This window comes from Osmia lignaria, chromosome 5 (assembly GCF_051020975.1).
Source record: "Osmia lignaria lignaria isolate PbOS001 chromosome 5, iyOsmLign1, whole genome shotgun sequence".
NCBI classification, from domain to species: domain Eukaryota; kingdom Metazoa; phylum Arthropoda; class Insecta; order Hymenoptera; family Megachilidae; genus Osmia; species Osmia lignaria.
The window spans coordinates 5,102,692-5,123,978 of NC_135036.1; the positions used below are offsets into that span (position 1 = coordinate 5,102,692).

Sequence of the window (21,287 nt, forward strand, 5' to 3'; positions counted from 1 at the left end):
AACCGCCTTCCAACTTTCACCTTTCATCCCCTTCCGAAAGCGAGTTCAGTGAAGAAAATTCATCACTCTGGACCATGGCTGATTTAGCAAAGAGTTTATTAACCCAATATTACGGTCTTGGTACAGGATCAAACGGCAAAAGATTTTTATCTATTCATCAAAGTGTTGAAAATATAAAACGCGATGAAGAAAAACAGGTTACCGAGCAAACCTCTTCAACGATCGAGGAAAAGTCTTCTGACGAAGAATCTCAGGTAGAAAGTCTTCAACCTTTATTCCCTAATTATCTGTATAACCTTTATTTAATTTCCTAAAATATGTATCACTAGAACGACAATAATGAATGTCGAAAACTCAGCGTTGCAAATAATTCGTATCCTCGTTCATTCGAAGTTTATGATGACATAGAGAACGCGTATGATTTCGATGAAAATCTCGATGATTTTGGATCAAATATGGACGATTTTGCTGAAAATACGCAGTCTTCTATTACAAATGATCAATCATCAAACGCTATTAAAGAAACAGTTGAAGATTCAGGTGGAGACAAATTAATTAAATCTTACGATGTACAGGGCCGGTCCTGGGCCTAGGCAGACTAGACAGCCGCCTAGGGCCCCCCCGAAGTCCAGGGGCCCCATAAGACGATTTTGCATCTAAGAATGCAAGAAGAGTAATGTTTACTTGAATATTAATCGATGTAAATGCAAATCTAAATTAGTTATACAAACTTTAATGTTAATTTTATAAATTTTATTTGAGGTATTTTTTTTATGTCATATACAGGGTGTTGAACACCAGGTGGGCAAAATTTTAAGAGGTGATTCTAGGGATCAAAATAAGACGAAAATCAAGAATAACGAAATAGCATTTGCGGCTTTGTTTTCCAGTAATTAACGTTTAAAAATTCGAGTAAAAAGCGCCTGAAACCTGCAATCCGCCCAGCACCGATGACTGAACGTCAGGTCAGCAGGGGAAGGTACAGTCGTAACCAAGAATCGTTGAATAGTATGACTGTACCGACCCCTGCTGACCTGACGTTCAGTCATCGGTGCTGGACGGATTGCAGGTTTCAGGCGCTTTTTACTCGAATTTTTAAACGTTAATTACTGGAAAACAAAGCCGCAAACGCTATTTCGTTATTCTTGATTTTCGTCTTATTTTGATCCCTAGAATCACCCCTTAAAATTTTGCCCACCTGTTGTCGAACACCCTGTATAAAGGGGCCCTTTAACGGAGCTCGCCTCGGACCCCCGAAATTTAAGGGCTGGCCCTGATGATGTACAAACATTGTTACTGAAAATCTAGTTTAAACTATTTCTATTGCAGAAGTGAATGATTCAAAAAATACAAATGAAAATGATATGAGTCTAACATTTATCGAGGACGCTTTTCCGGACAGTGGTTCAGATACTTCCACTACACTAAACAAATCGGAGAAATCTTCGCTAACTGATACAAATCTGCCAGTACCTAAGAAAGAGCCAATATGTAATCAAACATTTGTAGATTTCTCTGACACTGAATTAACACAATTTCCAAGTGAAATATTAATAAAATTTCCATACATAAGGGTATCTTACCTTTCCAAGTAATCTTACTAAAATATTATCAAGATTCATGATTGTTTTTTGGTTATTATTAAAATTGTATTATTGTTTATAGATGTTATACGTGGCAGATAACAATTTGACCGAACTGCCAGCTGATATTTTTACCTCCTTGAGATATCTTGAATGGTTGGACGCGAGGAACAATAGGCTTACCTCTCTACCGGCTACCATTAAATTCCATACGTGCTTAGAAACTCTCCTGCTTCAGAGAAACAAAATTGAAAATTTACCGTTAGAACTTTGTAAGCTAATAATTAAATATACGACTCTACAAGACATAATTCTTTCAAGTACAGACGACAATTTCGATGCAAACAAATTTTTCACGCAAAAACGAGCCTGGTGGCCGGCCAAAAACTGTTAATCTCGTAATATTTCAGGCACTTTGCCAAAACTGAAAACCCTTCAGGTGGCACAGAATCCACTTATCACGCCCCCGCAAGATATCGTGGCTTCAGGTTATTCGGCTATTCTTGAATTTTTGCGGATCGAATGGAACAATGCCCACCCTGAAGAGCGAGTTGAGTTCAAGGAAAGTGAGTGGCTGAATTTTTGCTCTTGATCCAGGAAAATAAATTTTTAAATAAAAATTATACCATTTTTCAGACAAAATTGAGCCGAAACTGTCGACGATTCTTTGCTATCAGTCTCCTCGAAGAAATAAAAAGAAAATTGTGCCACTAAAAAGTGCAGTACGTAACAGAGATCCCTCTACCATAGAGAAACGCAAATCTTACAAGCCTAGTAGCAGGTACTACGACGAGAAAGTATTTTCAATCAATAATTGTCTCCCAAAGATAACTGGTGTAACAATTAACAAAAGAACAAAGCGCACTTTTTTAAAACCTTCAGAAAATTTTCAGAATAAGATTGATATTCCAATCAACGACGAAATGGATGAGATTAATAATAAAGTTCTGCGTTTAATGGGTCCTTCACCCAGATCGCTTTATGTGAGAAATAATGTAAAAATTTTGAAAACTTATCAAAGGTCCTTGAAAAGAGAATGTAGGAACACTGATGGGTTTGATCAATCTGATCCTATAAAAGTAGAGAATAAGATTTCCTTTAGAGAGAATAAAAAATATAAGAATAATGTAAAGAATGTAGAACGTGTTTTTGATATTGTTACAAAAGATGGAAAGAGATTTAAATTGAATCCAATGAAATTGAACGATTCAGACTGGATGTTGTCGTGTCTGGAAAATTATGTAGGAATAAATAAGTAGCTCGATTGTTTATATAATTAAAATCGTTTAAAGATTTGTTAGAAATAAAAATGTTGAATATTCTATAGTCTATAGATAATAATCTTGTAAATTAGAGAAATATTATGTATTTAATTAAACATTTTTTTTCCTGTAATTCAGGTGTGAAAATAAAGGCGCAAATATTTCAATGGAATATCGTTCGCTTTTGTTTTCCAAAATAAAAGAATGGTTTGATAAACAAACGTTAATACTACAAAAAGTAAAGTAAGAACAAATAATTCTATCTTTTTTTTACAAGTTATGTAAAATATACTAATGTATATAAATAATGATAGGGATGAAAATGTTTTAAAAAAATGGAGGAGAGATAAGAGAAGTTTTAGTATTTCCATGGAAAAGGCGATGAAAAGAAGTGAAGGTATTTTAACAAAATTTCAAGTTGAAAAATTTAACTTATTGTTAAATAAATTTTCATAGATGATATTCCGTTTGGATTTGATCTGGAAGATTATGCACCCATATTTAGGCATAATTTAAAATCGGTGAGAATTATTTTCATCATCTTATCTTTAGTTTACGTATCATATTTTTAATTTATTTGGATTGATTGAAATTATAGAATAATCAAAGGGGATCAAAGATAAAAAGGAAACAAAAATTCGTTCCACCAACGTGAGTAAAAATTGTTTGGTTTTGAGTGAAAAATTATTCAATTGAAACATTAATTCTTTGCAGGGATATTAACAAGAAAATTAACGAATTGTTGAAATCTTTAAACGAACTTGAAGTTAAAGATGCACATATAACCTCGCCAAGAACTAAACAAAATTTGTTTAAAAATGAAATAGAAAAGGTATACACCACTTTGTTTTCATCTGATGAAAACAAGATACTAATTGCAGGGAAAGAGTATGTTTGATAAATCACTTTCTGTTTAAAATTCCAGATACTACAATTCCAAAATGAAATCCAGAACTTGAGAAAATATAATGACGTCGCAACAGTGCCACTGAAAAAATTAAATAAATTGCAATGATATGAATATCACCCTTCATTACAATTATTTTAATTACACCAGAAATATCAGTCTTGGCATATTTATTTAAATAAATCAGTAGTAATCACATATCGCTTCGTAGTGTTAATTACACATACATTACTTACAAATGCACAACGAGAGAACTGGAAATATTATTGTACGTTTGTTATCACCTTCAAAAGATTAGAAAGAATAATCATATATATTTTAAAAATCAATGCATGTAAATTTGTATCAATATACTTTGTGTGAACAAAGAAACAAAATACATGGTCTTAATAAGCCTGTAACGTGACTTTATAAAAAAAAGAAGGAACCAGTAATTAAAAGAAAAAAATGTTTATTTTCCAGCCTTCTCATCAAACGCACCTTCGTCGCATCAATTCAATCGTCGTAAAAATCAACAGCGAGTATAAAAATTCTATAAAGTGGAGATCCGAATTAAAATAGATCTCAGTTACAGATAGAGGCGATTCTTACGACGATCGAATCTTCCTTTTGTACATGACAATTGCATCGAATCCTAGCACGACACTCTGACCCTTAATTAGGATCAAAAATCACACCTCAGTCTGTGATACAACTGTTTCGTGGTAGTACTAATCAATAGCAATTATAAGGCAGATATCTAAGATTTTTATATTTATTTTCTTTCCTTTCGTATATGCGTGTATGTTCATGTGTATATTCTTATCGTTATTTACTTTCTATTTCAGCTCTGTACATTTGATACACTGTCGTGCAAAAGACGGTACGAACAACTAACGATAGCAATTGTTTACTATATGTTACTGTTTCTTATACATATTTTTCCCTTACAAAGATTTTGCATATTTTGCGTTTCGATTATTGACGATGAAGCAAACTAAAATAAACAATCGTATAAAACGTAACTGTATCATTTAACGTTTGTTATCGCGACGGAACAGAAATGTTCGTTTCTGTTGGATAGTACATACATAAGTGTGTTAACGAAATTAAAAAATATTATCTAAACAATTGTAGGCGTATCACATTTCACTGCATTACATACACGCGTAGAGTCGATTCAACATCATTAATAATACCGATATTTGTGTTATTAAGAACAATATTAGTCGAGGACGATACATTAAACATAAAAAAGGCCTTACAATAGGCATATTAAATATCAGTTATATTCATGTTCGAAGTGAAAATTTTGCTACTGGGCAGTAAAGTACCTATGGAATAGGTATGGTTTTCATAAAAACGTGGATTTGAGATTAAAACTAGACCTTGTTAGTCGCTTTTCTTTTCGTATACTATTTTTCACGAGAGAATAGTACCATTTCGCGCAGCTCGACTAAATAGAAAATTCCCCCACCATAATTTACTTCCCATTGCATCCGCCATATACACGGTGGACAAAATATACTAATGTAGGAACGGCTTATACATAGGACAGAGGTAGTGAATCATAATTCACAAGGTTATGATCACCGGATATACTTTCTGCCCAGCGTGGCTTACAGCCGTACGGCGCTTGCGCGTTACCTTGGTAACGGAGCGTAGCAGAACCAATCAGAGCCAACATGCGCAAACAAAACCAAAATTCGTTCATCCGATGGTACTATTCTCTCGTGAAAAATACTATAGCTTGAGAAAACATTTCGAACGAACGGAATTCCTCTTGTATCTTCCGTTGTTCACATGTGTCCGATAAGAAAATATTATTCAGTGGTTTAAAAAGCTTCAATAATTCATTAATTGAACACACATACTGGTATTTTTTCCTCGTACATCATACATGTTATATATATACATTTTCGTTTTAAGAAAACTTTCTAGTTAAGATACAAGCATACCGGATATACTAAAATCCCATAGCGTTGTACACACAAACATAAATATTCATAAAATTAACAGATTCTTCCTTTTCCTCTGTTTCGTTTACTGTTTACCTCTGTTAATCCTTACTATTGCACATTGTACATTTTCTTTCACATTCTCTCCGCTTAATGATGCAGATATCACTGTAACTTAACTCGTACCGTATATACACTGTATGCACGCATATATCGTTAAACACATTTGGGTGATACTGCAGTGGGTGATCAAATTATTAGAGCTACTCGCATAAATTGATGATTTTACAGAAATATCATTAATTAAATGAAAACCGAGTTAAACGGAGTTTTTATTATTTTTTTTTGATGTATTGATACTTGTAAAATTATGATATATAGTTGAAAAAAAAGTGAAAGTTCTTGACTGGCCTAGAAATTCTTCGGACCTCAACCCCATCGAAAATTTGTGGAAATATTATTAGTAATAAATGTCAATTGATTGAACGATTGATAGAAGTATGGGCTAGAAATAAAGCAATCAAAATGAATTGCTTAAAATGCATCGAAAGTATGCCGAAATGAATTGAGGCAGTAATTGCAGCAAAAGGCGGCGTTACGAAATACTAACATTATTTTTATAAGTATTTTTTTGTATATTAATAGCGGAGAATTATTGATTAAAAGTTACATAATGTAAAAACCTTAAAATTGTGGCTCTATTTCTACACAAACACGATAAACCCATTTTTCATACCATGGCTCTAATAATTTGATCACCCACTGTATATGATATAAGAAGGCAGATATCTTATAGGACAGCTTCTCAGAACGGAAGTCATTAAAGATAGTATAATGCAAAGTCTGCCTGTATTTTTTTCTCTCCTCGTTGAGAAGTCAAGAAACCACCTTCTGTCCACTGTACAAAAATATACAATGGACAGAAAGTATTCTGGGCTTTCTTTTTTTTCTTAGAAATAAACATACTTCTATGCCACTTGAACTTAATTCTTAGGCCACAGAAGCCTTCTTCGATGATGGTCCAAGTAAATACACTTTGTTCACAAATATCACTGGTGTACTCACTCTTTGTTAGAAACTTCTGCACATAGTCTTGATGCCAGGATATTCCTCGTGTGCTGGATTCAAATCGACAAAACCAAGCTTACTGTAAAACTCGTGAGACTCTTTATCAGTGATTGACATTGTAGTGTGTACGCCAAAGGAACCTGAAGAAACGAATAAAAATTCAGATCATCTTTTAAATAATTAACAATTTTGAAAGACTTACCATTTGCTCTCAAAGCGGCAAGTATACAAGTAATTAATCTTTTAGGGACAGATTGGTCCATAACATTTGGCAACACAGCGCAATACAGCTTCGACGGATGTTGCCTGCACAATTGTTCAGGTACATCCGGTACGAACGAATGGAAATATCGTATGGAGTCCTACAAAAAGTTTCAAACATTAGCAGATTACAAACGTGCAATGAAATAATTTAAAACACAAGTACCTGAATATCCTGTGGTAAATCATTTATATTGTCATCTAACGGATACTTCATCCGCAATTCAGGAATCCAAGAAACTGCTAATTTCTGATAATGAGATTTTACATTTAAGGCAGCTAGTGCATAACCTACCACACCGCTCTCATCTTCAACAATCATACACAGTTCCGGACTCAAAGTTAAGAAACCTCCAACTAATCTGAAATTGAAAATTCAACAATGACAATTAACTATATAAATGAAATATTCACTTCTGAACAGGATTCTTCTTTCTCACCTATCTGCAACTGCAGAAGATGCCATACAGCCACATACTTTATTGCATACAGAATACACTGCGTGTTCATCGCTTGTTAAGTAAGGCCTAATCGTATAGATTTTACTAGTGGGCACTTCTGGTGCTTTGTAAACAAATAAATCATTACCACTGTCCACTGGAATTAATCTCTGCGAAATAACATTTTACATTGTTTTTTGTTTTCAACTTATTCTTACTATAAAAGAAATGTTGCGTATAAACACACCTGTAGATCAGCTGTAAGACCTCCACGGAACACCCATGGTTCTTGTTCTCCGCTCATAAAAGTTTCTTTCCAGCCATTCGAGAACCCTATCCCAAAACACAGTATACAGCCTTAATAAACGACGAAATACGAAAAGTTGTGTACGCGCGCGATTATGCAGTTTGTAAAATTTATTAAATGGCCACCACTGCTCTGAACACTAATTTGGCTTAAATTTGTAACATGCATAAATACACTTCGATTGATGGTGCTTCAATTATCCTCATCTCGTTCAACTATCAAATTCCTTATATCATTTATACAGATGAGAATATCGTATTACCAGATAAAGAAATCCATCGATCGAAAAAGAAACTACGGTGCATCATTTCATTAACGAATAAAACTATTTAAACTAATCACTCATACGTATACAGAATGATTGTTAAATAAAAGCAAATCAAAATATCAGAAAATGTGTCTCATCAAAGATAATAATAATACAATAGACTGAACCAATTATGATAAAAAATTATAATGGAAATTGATTTGAAAAAATGTTGCACCTAAGTTCGCGCAATAAGACTGCTGAGATAGTGGAAAGGATGGGATTGATGGAATGGTAATCCAGTTTGCCAAAATGCGCCTGAAATAAAACTCCTATTACTCCTGAAAAGAATACAGTTTCTGGAACTAAAAGAAATTAGTACAGGCAAGTTGGCAAAAGGAGGTTGTATCATTGGTCATCCACAATCTACAAAAGATGCTTTCAAAAAACAGTTTTAGGATACATACTTCTTTCACATAACTAATAAATTATATAATATAAGATAAGCGTACAGGATACAACTTCTGTTAGTTGTGTTTGACCAGTATAATATTTAGGATAAGCGCTTCACATTTTAAAAGATTGTTTTAACTTTGCCAATTTTGTCAAAACTGTGGATGGACATACTTTGCGTGCAAAAATTATTAAAGTCACTTATGTTTATTTTCAATAATGCGGATAATTAAATGAAATACAATTAGAAATAAATTGCACGAAACAAAATAAAAATCAGTGTATTTAAAATTTTTGTAAAATAAAAAAGTATGTCCATCTCTTTTCTACGCGCCAATCTTTTGCTTATGTTCATTATAATAGTTTTCCACAAAGCTTCAAACGTAATTTGAAATGATATAATCACACTTTCGCTGGTTTGAAGCTTTGTTAGTCGCGCGCTTTTTGTTGGATTACTCAGTCTGGTGAATATCGCATACATGTGTAGCTTCCCTGGGTAAACGTAGTCATCGTCGACGGGAATCTGCCAAACGCTATCAACAAGACAGAAAACACAGAAATGCACGTTAGTCAATGAATTGAAGCTGTATTGTTCCTCATACACTTATACTTCTGGCAAAAATTATTCGCTGCAAATATGATCCCCTTTCTTTCCAACATTATATTTTTACCTATACACATTATCAAAATAATTGTATGCTTTGGATGCAACGAATACATTTCTGCCAAACATTGTCTGTGAAAGAAAGTCAACCAATATGTTAATAGCTGGCACAAGGTTATTTAAAACGTAATATTTGTTCAGGTCCACATAGATGCTGTTAAATACTTTCCCAGAAAGTGTCTGCTACACAAAATTTGTTCGCTGACTATTGCGTTAGAAAGCCACATCAATTCCCCTTATTCTCATTATGTAAATTACATAAATTGAATATACACATGTACGTATTAACATAGTTTCTTGGAAAAAAGTACAAATTATTGTTAGAGAATATCAATTAAAACAAAATGAAAATGAGAAATGCTGTGACATTCTTTATTCACTACTAGAATTATAAATAGGAAGCCGTTAGTCGACAAATAAGAAAATCATTTTCTAAAGAATAGTATACATTAAAAAATAAAGAGGTTTCATTGATTAATTCAATCTCGTGAATGACTTATTGTGTTTCAGTTTTGTGCAATTGTTTAATGCAATTATGGTTTGTAGTTTCAAGAATCAAATATTTGTAATTGCATTTGTTAATGAGAAAAATTGATTTAATGTATATTTTTTGATCTACTCTAATATTGACTTACGGCAACCCTACTGGTTCATTTTCGCGCGCCACATAGTACATTTGATTCTAAAGCGCAGAAACAAATGTACATACGCAATTTCATAGATATGCGATTTATGAAATTTTTTAATTCCATCTATTACTGATGTATGTTCATAGGCTAATGATTATAAAATTATTGAAGTATTTAAATCAACATTTATTCATAGCTACTATAAAGTAATATTTTTCTACATTTTGTTTTACTTTAATATCACTATTACATCAATAATGATTTTGAACTTTTTATGTTTTTGAAAGTATTTGTGAAATACTTGTGAAGCATTTATAGTAGTACATAGTATTAATTTTTATATATATTACATATGTAATTAAATTAACAAATTTAATGGATTTACAAGTTAACAAAACATCAGTAAATTTTGGAATTAGTAATTTGTTTTTTAAATGTTGTTGTATGTCATTTTACAAGGAAGTGTATGTAGTGTGATATATAATGTAAATTATTAAATGAATTAAAAAAATAATGCTGCTCAGTACTATTTTAGTATATTAAAATTTATTGAAATTTTGAAAATCATAAATTTTCGTTAGTGGCGATGAAACATACATTTCATATTCAAAAACACATCTTTCTTGTAAAAAGACAAAATCAGTGGATTAAAAAAAACGAATAGAATATTACACTTACCAATACTCGAGACACTTTTGTTCTGAAATATAAGTATAGGCAATAAATTATAGAACTTCTGAGAAAAATGGATAACAGCACTCATCTGTATCACAACAAATACAACTTTCTACTTGACACGACAGTATAAAAATTAAATAAAAAATAAAAATCAGTAATATTTTTGAACGTTTTATGTATTGCAGTAACACGAATAATTTTTTTACTGTGATCATTGTACCAGCATACTAGCATTTTGAATGAACTTTCTTTGTATATTTTACATTACTATTTTTACTTTTACTTTAATAATACTTAAGAAACACTATGCTTACTGTGATGATCTAAATAATTTCAATACAATTTTCTACATAATTTACAGCATTTTCTTCATTCTTTTTGTAAAACATATTTATCATGTAAACAAAATGTAACTTACCCAACCATTTCACATAACTGTTTAACAGAGACACGACTCCTCTCATGTCCCACACATATGAATATAGATCATATAACAACTCACGATTGTTACAATATGTAAGTCGCTGAAATAGTCTATTTACAGCGTTACACATATCATTTAATTTAGCTGCGCGTGCATGCCATTCTTCGATCTAAAAATTTTCATTAAATTAACAATTATAGTTGCAATTTATTTTAATATGTAGGAAGTACCACATACGTCGGATTGAGATGTAGTTTCATCTCCTTTCGGTTTTCTCATAACAAGATGAGCGTTGCTCTTTAACCAGTTAAATTCTTGTAACAACTGGATGCCTTGACCACCGTGTTCAAACGGTAAGTAAAACAGATCACATAGCAGAGAAAGATCTTCAGGCGTCAGTCTCTTATCAACATCGGGAGATTCTTGATCACCATTGTCACCGCTATCATGATTTTCACTATCGTTTTCAACGATCATTTGAGTACCATTTACTGCAGGAGAACTACCATCCACTTCCACTTGCATACTACCGGATGCGTCGCTACATGTCTGTAAAAGAATATTCAAGAATTATATTTCACATACAGTGAATGGCAAAAGTGAGTAGACACTGTTTAAAATAGAATACCCCGGTTAAAATTTGACTAAATAACTTGAGGTATTTTGAGAAGCTATAAAAACTGTATACTGTTACTGGTAAAAAGACTTACTGAAATATTTTCAACCATAGCATCATCCTCCGTTTGAATCTTCGCTGTGTGAGCCGGGGAGTTGTTAGGAGTTGTGTTACAATCCATTGGCTCCATGGACGACAATGTATTTGAACTCGTTACATTTTCCACAGCAGAAGAAATTGATGGAATAATGGGCTCGCTGATAACTGTTGTATCGGATACCAAAGAATTCATAACGGGACCAGAAGAAGGCTGTACATAATTGTCAGCGCTTGGAACGGTTGAACAGACTTCAGCCAATGCCTGAAGGTGATTGGAGTTAGTTACTGGTGCGGGAGTCGCGGGAACAGTAGTCGTCGTTGTCGCTGTAAGGCTCATACAGGTATTCACGGAAGGAATTATTGGAATCGGGATCGTGGGTGCCACGCATGGCTGTGGTTTCGCTATGACACCCCATACATTGCGTTTTTTGTTAAATTCCAGTAACCAATCGTTAATGGCATTTTTTAAAGCGTGTCGAGGATGATATATGTTTGGAGACATTGTTGAAGGTATGTCCTCGAGCACTCCGTCCTCTGTTTCAGTTTCCAATTTTATGTCAGCAGATACAGTATCATCTGTAAAGTAGACAATCATGAGAGTAAACAACAAAATAATAGAAACATAATATTTTATATAATTAGAAGTAAATGCCTACTCAAACTCAAATCCCTTTTCCCATCAACATTACATCTGCTCCACTGAGCCAAAGTATGAATTGCTATGAAATTTGCTCCGTATTCACAGTTGGGGTTTGTTAGAACTCCTCTTAACTTAGGAATCAAATCAGGAGACCTGCCTGAATACGGTCCTAGGAATACTCTTTTCTGATCATAATCATTAGCATGTAAATTATCCCATATGACCGGTGGCCTCCTCAAAACCTCTGTAATTTCCTCGATGGATTCAACAGTTAAAAGTCTAGATATTACTTTGGGGCCAGTCCACATTATATCGATTTCTTGAGCTAATTTACTCCCCAATGTGTTAAGATATTCCGAAGATGCTACATTCGGCATTGCCCTAGTTGCACAGTACTGTGTTGGACACAACAGGAATCTGGGTTGACCGAGGTGTTGAAAAATATCATTTGTTACAGAAACCTATTAAAGAAATGATCGAAATTAATTATGCATAAAATATATGATAGCTAATATATTATTTTACAATTGAATTATTCACATACTTGTGCGTGAGCAAAAGATTGAAATACTTCTTTATCAGCTTCGCTCATTTCGGGTTCTATGTCATCAAATAATAATGCAAATGCAGTGCAACCGAATTGGCTAACTTGTTCCAGTTTTCTTTTTAATATGGTCACTTCTTTTGAGCTCGAATAAGTAATATCCAAGCCAGGAGACAGCGCATAATAGAATGTAATACCACACTCTCTGGCAGCTGTTATAAGTCCTGTTAAATGTTCTGCTTCTTCGACTGTGTACAAATCTCTCCAATATGCACGATGCTTGTAATCATCTTTCGGTGCATACAAATACGAATCCATCCCCCATTTTTTTAATCTGAAAATTATTTAATACAACAATATGAGATAATGTCTTCGATACTGTATTCGCAGCTACTTAGAATCAATGTGAAATACTAGCTTTTGAAACAGATCCTTTCTTTGTTCAGTGGTCCACGGGCGACCGTAAAAACCTGCAAGAACAAAATATGTTTTATCAGAGGAATACTGGGTATTATGATGAATAATGCAAGTGAACTATTGTGCATTCCAATCATTCCCTCTCCTACGTGAAATAATCGCGAATGATGACCAAATACGTGTACTACATGTCGCAAGACAACCGTTCATGTACCTTCAACAACGCCACAGATGAAATTTCCATTTTTCGTATTCAAATTTGCGGCCCCATTTGTCTCCGCCATTGCGGATTACAGGAGGCACGTTTGTTTAGTATCGAAGTAGAAAAATGGCTAGAGTTGCCGAGTGCAAAATGCTACCGTTTTTTGAAAGAACGCAAAGGGAGACTGTGAACGCTGTCTTCCTAAGAAGCACAATCCTACTGCACGAACGTCACGACAGCATTACTTATTTTCTTGAGAGCAAAAGAGTTTACTCGGGACCCGTACACCTCCGAAGGAATAAAAACCTCGTCTCCTATGTATCTGACAAGCTGCACCCGCTGTCCTGATCGATACTGAACGATTTCTCGATCCATCGACTCTATGCAGAACGATTAACGGAACGTTTCGCTGGATTGTGGCGACATCTGGAACTTGAATAGAAGGTGCACTTCAAGATGAGAAGGTGGGACTGCCGCTGATATTGTGTTCCGTAATTATTTAAATAATAACCGGATTTGTCAAGTGTTCAAGCTCGTACTAATCTTCAAATGTAAGTTAACTTAATGATATATGATAATCTGTTGTAATGTATTTAACTAATGTTTGATTTAACAGTTATTCCATTTTGTATTGGAATCCGAACTTCGTGCGCCCGTAGTCTGTGCATCAAGATTCGAATTCCGCGTTCAAACTTCAGAAAAACGTAGTTTAGGTACATAAAATTTACTTCTTTAAGTTAATCGTAAGTATTTATCAAGCAGGGGAAAGTGCAGGTCAAATTAGATATTTTTGATTTCAGGCGGAAAATTTGATTGGGGATGACTCATAATTTACCAGACCAAGTCCCAGCATGCACTACAAGATGTCGTCACGTATACTCCACGTGCCCGTAGTTGAATCGTTACAAAGAGTTTGTAATTTCAAAACTAGCAACGATGTGAACTTCAGAATTAGGTAAGCAATTTAGTATTCCGATTTTTATAAATAATCGCGTATTCTGTTTTTCTAATCAAGAAAAAATAAGAATAGTTACATAATAACAGTTCAATAACCGTAGTTTTGAAAGTAACTTATGTTACTAGAAATATAAATGGATATTATAAAAGAAATTGATATTGCACAGTACATACTTATTTTAAACATCAGTATCGTATCCAACGATACCAACATAATAAAATTTATATATAAATCCTGAAACTAAACTTAAGAGGCTACGAGTAAAATTCGCTCTATATATTCACCATGCTATTATCAACGGCATCGATTAAACGTATTCAATGTATACGTGATTTCGGTATCGTATAACCTCAGTGTTAGCTCGTACTGCAGGAAACGCCACATAAAGCATAGTCTTGTTATACTCGTTTGCACACGCAACGAACATTTAAATACGTACTTTCAGGTGCAAAAGTATAAAGCAAAGATTAATGAAGAAAAAGAATAGGTAGAGAAAGATTGTTACATCAATAACAATTTAATATGTAGAGCAGAATAAAAATAGGAAGGGTTAGATAAAATAAATAAATTAAATAAAAATTTTCAACGCATTTCTTTTAATATGATACTTCTTTAATCAAAAGTCTATGATTTAAATTATACATTGTTACCAGATTCGGTTAAGGGTATAATTTAGGAGTACATATGTATAAATATTGAAACATCTGCAATTCCCTGTTTATTTAATTAATTTATAGAAGCAACTGTTGTTAATATACCAAATTTTGTGATACATAATTTTTTAATGTAATTATTCATATTTATGCCTATGTGTATAAAATAAATAAATGAAATTGAAACGAAATCAAATTGTGGAGGGACTGTAAGTATAGTAGGCGGTGGATGACGATGTTCAGAAGATTCTACCCCCGAAAAAGCGTCAGGTAGGGGAGAACGATAGAACATCGTCCGAAAAGCGTAAGTTCGGCGGTTCAGGCATGCGCGTTCCCTCGGAATCGAAGGGGGCAACTCGTTGGTTGACGCGAGCACCCCGAGACGGCGCGGCAATCGTGGCTGGCAAGAGGGGTGGTAAGTTTTTTTATTTGTCGACCCTCGGGTGGTGGGGGTTGTCGAAGGGGCGGGTATGGCCCGTGGTCGTAACGACGGAGCCGTATCAGTGTGAGGCCGGCTATCAGCCGCCTAACATCGAGGTTGGGGTTACGTTTGTACACGTAACACGGCTGCTGCCGCAGGCACCCACACACACACATTTGCGTCACCCGTGCACGGATCCTCGCGGATTCTCTCGTCGTATCAACGACGAGCACAGAGATCTGCGAACTGTTCACGTGGGGAATCCTTTCTGGCCGTCGACGGGTGGGCAGCTTTTCTCCATGCAGTATGCGTCGTAATCGATAAGGACGGTAGCGGGGCGCGTGTATGGGGGATCGTCTTAAAGGAAACGTCGCGCCCTACGAGTATGTCGAAATGAATGAAATACGTAAGGGTGAGAGAGGGAGAGATAGATAGAGAGAGATAGAGAGAGGAAGAGGAAAAAAGAGGGAGGAAGCGATGCGTGTGAGGTGAGGTTGTGCGTGAGAGGGTGAGAAGGAGGAACGCAAGGAACGGTGCTTGTCGAGGTTAAGGGAATATCCTTACTAAAAGAGCGCTCGGGAGGGGGCGGCGAAGGGTGGAAGATCTCGCGCGCGTGTGGTTTAACGGAAAGAAACAATCGGTATCGGATATTCCGCAAAGGGAACCGTGTTCGATTCATCGTAACGTGTCTCTATTTTCGTTTGACAGCCGCAGGATCAGCGGTGCCCACGAGTCGAGAGGGACAACCGGCCCCGGAAGAGTCGAGTGCCGACAGAGAGTGAACGGTAGGGAGGACGGGAAAGGAGCGGACGGTGGTGTCGTCGGGTAAGGAAACAGCGGAACGTAAACGGGTCACGCGAGCCGTGTTATCAGTGTGTCTCTGGTGCACTGGAGAAAATAATCGAGATATATCGCCGGTGAGTGAAGAGTATCGAGGGTAATTAACCAGTCACGGGATTACCGTTGGTAATAATGGCTGGTCGCGATTGACTGAGAGAGGGAAATTGTGTTTGCGCGGCCACTGGTTGTACTACTGGCTACATCTACTGCCGAGCAACGCGACAGGACGACAAAGGAGGACGAAGATAGAAATCGTGGAAGTAACGAGGAGGAAGGGAGAAGGAGAAACCTGGTAGATTAAAGCGGCGGGATCGCAATCGAAGGAAATCAGATGTCGTTAGCGGAACGTTGGGCAGAACCCGGAACGAATGTGCATCGTTAACGACGTAGCGGCGGTCGTGTGAGTAACGGCAACAACGAAACGAGCAGTCGGTGGCGTCGTGTTCAGTTTCGATACGGAGGTGAATAGAGTCGATGAGGATTGCGAGGAAGACTACGAGGAGCGGATCGAGTCGAAGAGTGTCAGCTACCAGCGAAGGGGCACGCGTTCAGACGACGGTCAGATGATTTTCGATCGATCGATTGACGGTCGCACGGTATCGAGACCATCGCGCCACCGAGTTCTGTTACGTCTCTAGACTGCCATGCCGTCGTACTGCCGTCGGAGATGCGCACCGACGACCACCGATGACGATACTTAGCTGAGATGTGTCGATTCTCGCTGGATCAAAGGGGAGAACGATCAGTCGCCACGACATCTGGACCTTGCGAACGATGCTCCTCCGTTTTGAAAGGAGACTGAGTGTACGGTGATCAGAAGCGATTAGACAGCTAGGGAGAGGGTGAAAAAGGATGGCTCTTCCAAGGAATCCTGTAACAGCGACGAAACGAAGAAAGCAGCAAGTACAGGAGTCGTGGCAAGGGACGAATGCGACCCGTCTCCCGCGTCTGTCAACCGTGCCTCGATTCTGAGGAACGTGGCGGAGGGTTTTTATGTGACGAGGGAGAGGATTCGACACATTGCTCGTCGGCCGCACGTGCGCATTGATGGTCGATAGCGAAACTCCTTTCACAGCCAGATATACGCGTAATAATCCTGTGCTTTCTCTCATGAATTTTTGCGTCGAACAGGTGTGAGGGAGAGAGAGGGGGGGTAGCCACGTTAGCCAACACGCGAGAACACGCGCAATCCGTCCTAGAAGGAGCGTAACGAGACCGGTGCTCGGAGTCCTGCGATAGAACAGCCAACCGTGGTGTTGAAAGAAGAGCAATCGGGGTGACTAGTTGTACCAATCCTGTGCAACGTGTTGAGAGAAAAGAGAGGGAGCGATAAAGGAAGAAGAAGAGAAGGGAATGCCTGGTGTACGAGGCGGTGTGATCCGTTTCGAGCGAGCAACAGCAGCAGCACATGCTACGGGGATCCGTATCAATTCGCGACTGTGATCTTTAAGCTTAAGGTTTCAAACAAATATTCAATGAAAGCAACTGAATAAGAAGAAGTAACAAAGGTGAATAAGAAAGACCGAGAGGGGGTGTAATTATATAAATAATTAACGTAAATGATAGAAAAACTAAATCGTCCATTGCGATGCTAAGATGTATTAACGGAGGATTAAGGTGAACACGTGCGCTCAAGGAGATGGGTGTGAATGAAAGGGGGCGCGACACAGAGTGTGCCAGGCTGAAATGCGAGTGTAATTAATGGAAACGATGGTCGATCGCGGGGCATGCGTCGGATCTACAAACTGTGATACACACCGATAACCGCAACGGGAAGAGTCTGATGTTTGATCACTGACGTCGAATCGCGTGTACCGACCTGTCGACCAACAAAGTGACATGAATCGCCGGTTTGGAAACGCATTATCCATCAGCTGGTGATTCTGGTTCCAAGGTACGTCCCTTGGCCTTTGTGCGAGATTCAGAATTCATTGGCTGATTGAAACCTGTCCGTCGAGTCTTCTCTGTTTAACGAACTCCTCTTATGAAACTTTCCACTCGCCCTTACCATTGCGAGCGTGTAAATCATAATAATTGATTGAACATGAAGAGTCAAAACTTTGCAAAGGTTTTTTCTTTACGCGTCGATGGATAATTGAAATTAGACATAGTTGGATGGAATCTTTGAGCGGAGAGATTCGACGGACTTGGCGAGAAAATTAATTAGCGATCGCTTTTGAACTTTTGCAATCGAATGTTTCTTCCTCTTTTTTAATTTATTTAAGTTTCTTTTTTTATTTAATATTTGTATCGTCCTTGACTTTGTTCCCGCGCAATCGTTGCAAATGAGGCATGCAGCTAGGAAAATGTCTCTGCAACGAGAGACGCGAACCTGCACGACATTCGTATCGTAATACCTTTTGATGAACGATAAAAAACACGTGTACAGAGTAAATGTCGCGGGGAAATCACGCGAAACTTGCGCGGCACGAGATTCACTAAACGGCTGTGCTTATTTAGAAATGGAAAACATCGATTCGAACGATTCAATGTAATTTCATACATGCCATATTAAACGGTCGTTTAAATTCTTTTTGTTTCGAGTTTGCGTCTTTTTTTAATTCCATAATTACAATCTACTTCATTTATAGGAAAATTGAATATTTGATAATTGTTTAGTTTTGATAAACTAATTATTATTGATCAGATAGAAATTTTAGCGTATTGAATGAGTTTAAAAAAAATTTGCAATATTAAATAGTCGTTTAAATTCTTTTCGCTTCGAGTCTGCGCTTTTTAATTCCATATTTACAATGTACTTTAATTGTAGGAAAATCAAACATTTGATGATTGTTTAGTTTTGATAAATTAATTATTATTTACCGGATAGAAATTTTAGCGTATTGAATGAGTTAAAAAAAAAAAAAGAAACAGATCAGGGACAGTAAAGTTTGCAATTGATTTAGAAAAACAGGCAGTTTTTCTCAATACTACTGCCGCAGGTGGTAAGCATCCACATAATGAAGTTTAAGGAGGAAGAATTCGTCGACAACTTAATTTGTAGAGTAGACTTCCGGCAAGTGAAACGTCCGGGTTGGAAACCTTCTCAGTAATTCGATTCATCGATTCTTTCTCTATACGGCACAATCTTTTACAGAATAAGAAAATACTTTATTTTGTTGTTGCTTTTAAGTCGTTATCATTTTTTAAATTTCCAATTGTACTAGAATGCAACATTTTATATATATATATGCTCTTAAATGTATCATCAATCTCATTAAAAAATTACCATCATTTCAGTGAATCGAACCAAGACCAGCGAACGATAATTTCGATCCAGCGACTGATTCCCCGGCGCACGAGGATCGGTCATCATCCATGTAAAGAAAGCTGACGGTCCCAGAGGAAAGTCCAGGGGACGATCGAGCCAGCGGGAGAAAGCTGGTGAAGGTGAATCAGTCGGTAGGAGGCAAGGAGAGAGAGAGCGAGAGATAGCGTAGAGAAGCGTCGCTAGAGCAGTCACCAGACAGCGTGTACCACCCCCTGACCAAGGGGGGTGGGACAGAAAGACCGTCAGCGTGGGTGCCGGTGCTACAGGGGCGCGCCTGGCCCGTCGGCTCGCCCGCAGCTTAGCACGCCGGTTAGCGGCTAGCTCGGGCCCGTTTCGGCGTACCGGCCTGGCGACCTCCGGGGGCCTCATGTCGGCGGCGGTGGCCGTGGCGGCCACGGGGGAGCAGTCCGCTCCCCCAACGGCCGCGCCACGCCATGCCACGCCGAACGGAAGCGTGAACGGATCGACGTCGAGTTCGAATCGCAAGAACAGAGCCACGTCAATGAGGAGTCTTCATCGACGCGTCTCTCACCCGTAAGTGATTCTTTTATTCTATCTATTTATCTTTCTTGCTTATATTCGTCATGCTTATGTTCGCCACGGATGGGATCGAGATAAACATATCGGGATTTTAATTTTTGTAGTTGAAATCTTTGATCGCTTAGGGTTTTTAGGTGTAACAGGTCTCCTTGTGGAGGTGTACACTTAGGTGCAATGTAGGCTTTTTTTGATTGTGAGTAAATGTGCAGTGGGGGAGCCATCCATCATTTCTCTTTAGGAAAACTCTGAGAGAATCTTATTTTAACAAACTGGAGCTCTTTTTATAAGCATAGTAGGTAATTTTATGAAACTAATTGCAATGCTATTGGAATGTTGAAAGCTTTTCTTGGAAGGGAGAGTTCTAACTGGAACTGAAGGAAATTTCTTGGAATGTCTGAATATTAATGTACACTCAGGTGCAACGTAAGCTTCTTTTGATTATGAGTAAATGGGGGGAACCATCCTTCATTTTTTTTAGGAGAACCCTGAGAGAATCATATTTTAATAAACTGGAGAACCCTTTTTACAAGCATAGTAGGTAATTTTATGAAACTAATTGCAATGCTATTGGAATGTTGAAAGTTTTTCTTGGAAGGGAGAGTTCTAAGGGTCAAAGTTGAAACTTCAACACGTGCCCTTATGGAAATTTCTTGGAAGGTCTGAATATTAATGTACACTCAGGTGCAACGTAGGCTTCTTTTGATTAAGAATAAATGTGCAGGGAGGAACCATGCACCATTTGTCTTTTAAAAAACCGTGAGAGAACCTCATTATAATAAACTGGAGCTCTTTCTAGAAGCATAGTAGCTAATTTTTATGAAACTATCTGCAGTACTATTGAAATATTGAAAGTTTCTCTCAGAAGGGAGACAGTTCTAAGCCTCAAAATTAGAGCTTCAACACGTGCCCTTATGAAGTTTTCTTGTAAAGGTCTCATTAGGTGCAACGTAGGTTTCTTTTGATTAAGAGTAAATGTGCAGGCGGGAATCCTCCATCATTTCTCTTTAGTAGAACCCTGAGAGAATCTTATTCTAATAGATTAGAGAACCCTTTCTACAAACATAGTAGCTAATTTCATGAAACTAATTGCAACACTATTGAAACGTTGAAAGTTTTTTTCCCAGAAGGAAACAGTTTACATTAAAAAGGCTTGGAGAGTTCTGAGCCCGAAATCTCTTGTTCGAGCATAAACATTTGTTGACGTTTAGAATTGATCGATTCGATGG

The 21,287-nt window shown here is 37.0% G+C and overlaps 3 protein-coding genes across 9 annotated transcripts in view; 2 read left to right on the forward strand and 1 right to left on the reverse strand.

Annotated features, from left to right (window-relative positions):
• Positions 1–74: 74 nt before the first annotated feature.
• On the forward strand, positions 75–4,920 carry LOC117607910 (uncharacterized). Its single transcript, XM_034332160.2, has 12 exons — positions 75–254; positions 330–540; positions 1,330–1,574; positions 1,666–1,855; positions 1,994–2,149; positions 2,220–2,364; positions 2,984–3,088; positions 3,160–3,242; positions 3,302–3,366; positions 3,444–3,496; positions 3,560–3,677; positions 3,771–4,920. Exons 1-12 carry the CDS (start codon positions 75–77, stop codon positions 3,858–3,860), a joined length of 1,641 nt encoding a protein of 546 aa, XP_034188051.2. The 3' UTR covers positions 3,861–4,920.
• Oga (O-GlcNAcase) lies at positions 3,908–13,747 on the reverse strand. 2 transcript variants are annotated; one of them, XM_034332152.2, is made up of 13 exons: positions 13,391–13,747; positions 13,178–13,229; positions 12,760–13,093; positions 12,232–12,676; positions 11,571–12,151; positions 11,098–11,409; positions 10,855–11,029; positions 8,945–8,998; positions 7,706–7,791; positions 7,459–7,628; positions 7,185–7,380; positions 6,960–7,119; positions 3,908–6,897 (listed from the first exon to the last, which is right to left on the reverse strand). In XM_034332152.2, exons 1-13 carry the CDS (start codon positions 13,458–13,460, stop codon positions 6,761–6,763), a joined length of 2,772 nt encoding a protein of 923 aa, XP_034188043.1. In that variant the 5' UTR covers positions 13,461–13,747; the 3' UTR covers positions 3,908–6,760. The 2 variants fall into 2 exon arrangements, with proteins under 2 accessions (XP_034188043.1, XP_034188044.1); XM_034332153.2 differs by lacking the exon at positions 8,945–8,998.
• Positions 13,748–15,540: 1,793 nt separating this feature from the next.
• Positions 15,541–21,287, forward strand: part of Ih (hyperpolarization activated cyclic nucleotide gated potassium channel Ih) — a 158,791-nt gene continuing 153,044 nt past the window's right edge. For 2 of the 6 annotated variants that reach the window (XM_076688440.1, XM_076688443.1), the window contains exons 1-3: positions 15,541–15,692; positions 16,119–18,144; positions 19,491–20,055. In XM_076688440.1, the coding sequence (XP_076544555.1) occupies positions 19,889–20,055 (167 nt within the window). In that variant the 5' untranslated portion in view covers positions 15,541–15,692; positions 16,119–18,144; positions 19,491–19,888. Of the gene's footprint in view, positions 15,693–16,061; positions 18,145–19,490; positions 20,056–21,287 lie in introns of those variants that run through there. The other 4 variants (XM_076688442.1, XM_076688444.1, XM_076688445.1 and 1 more) reach the window with 4 other exon arrangements.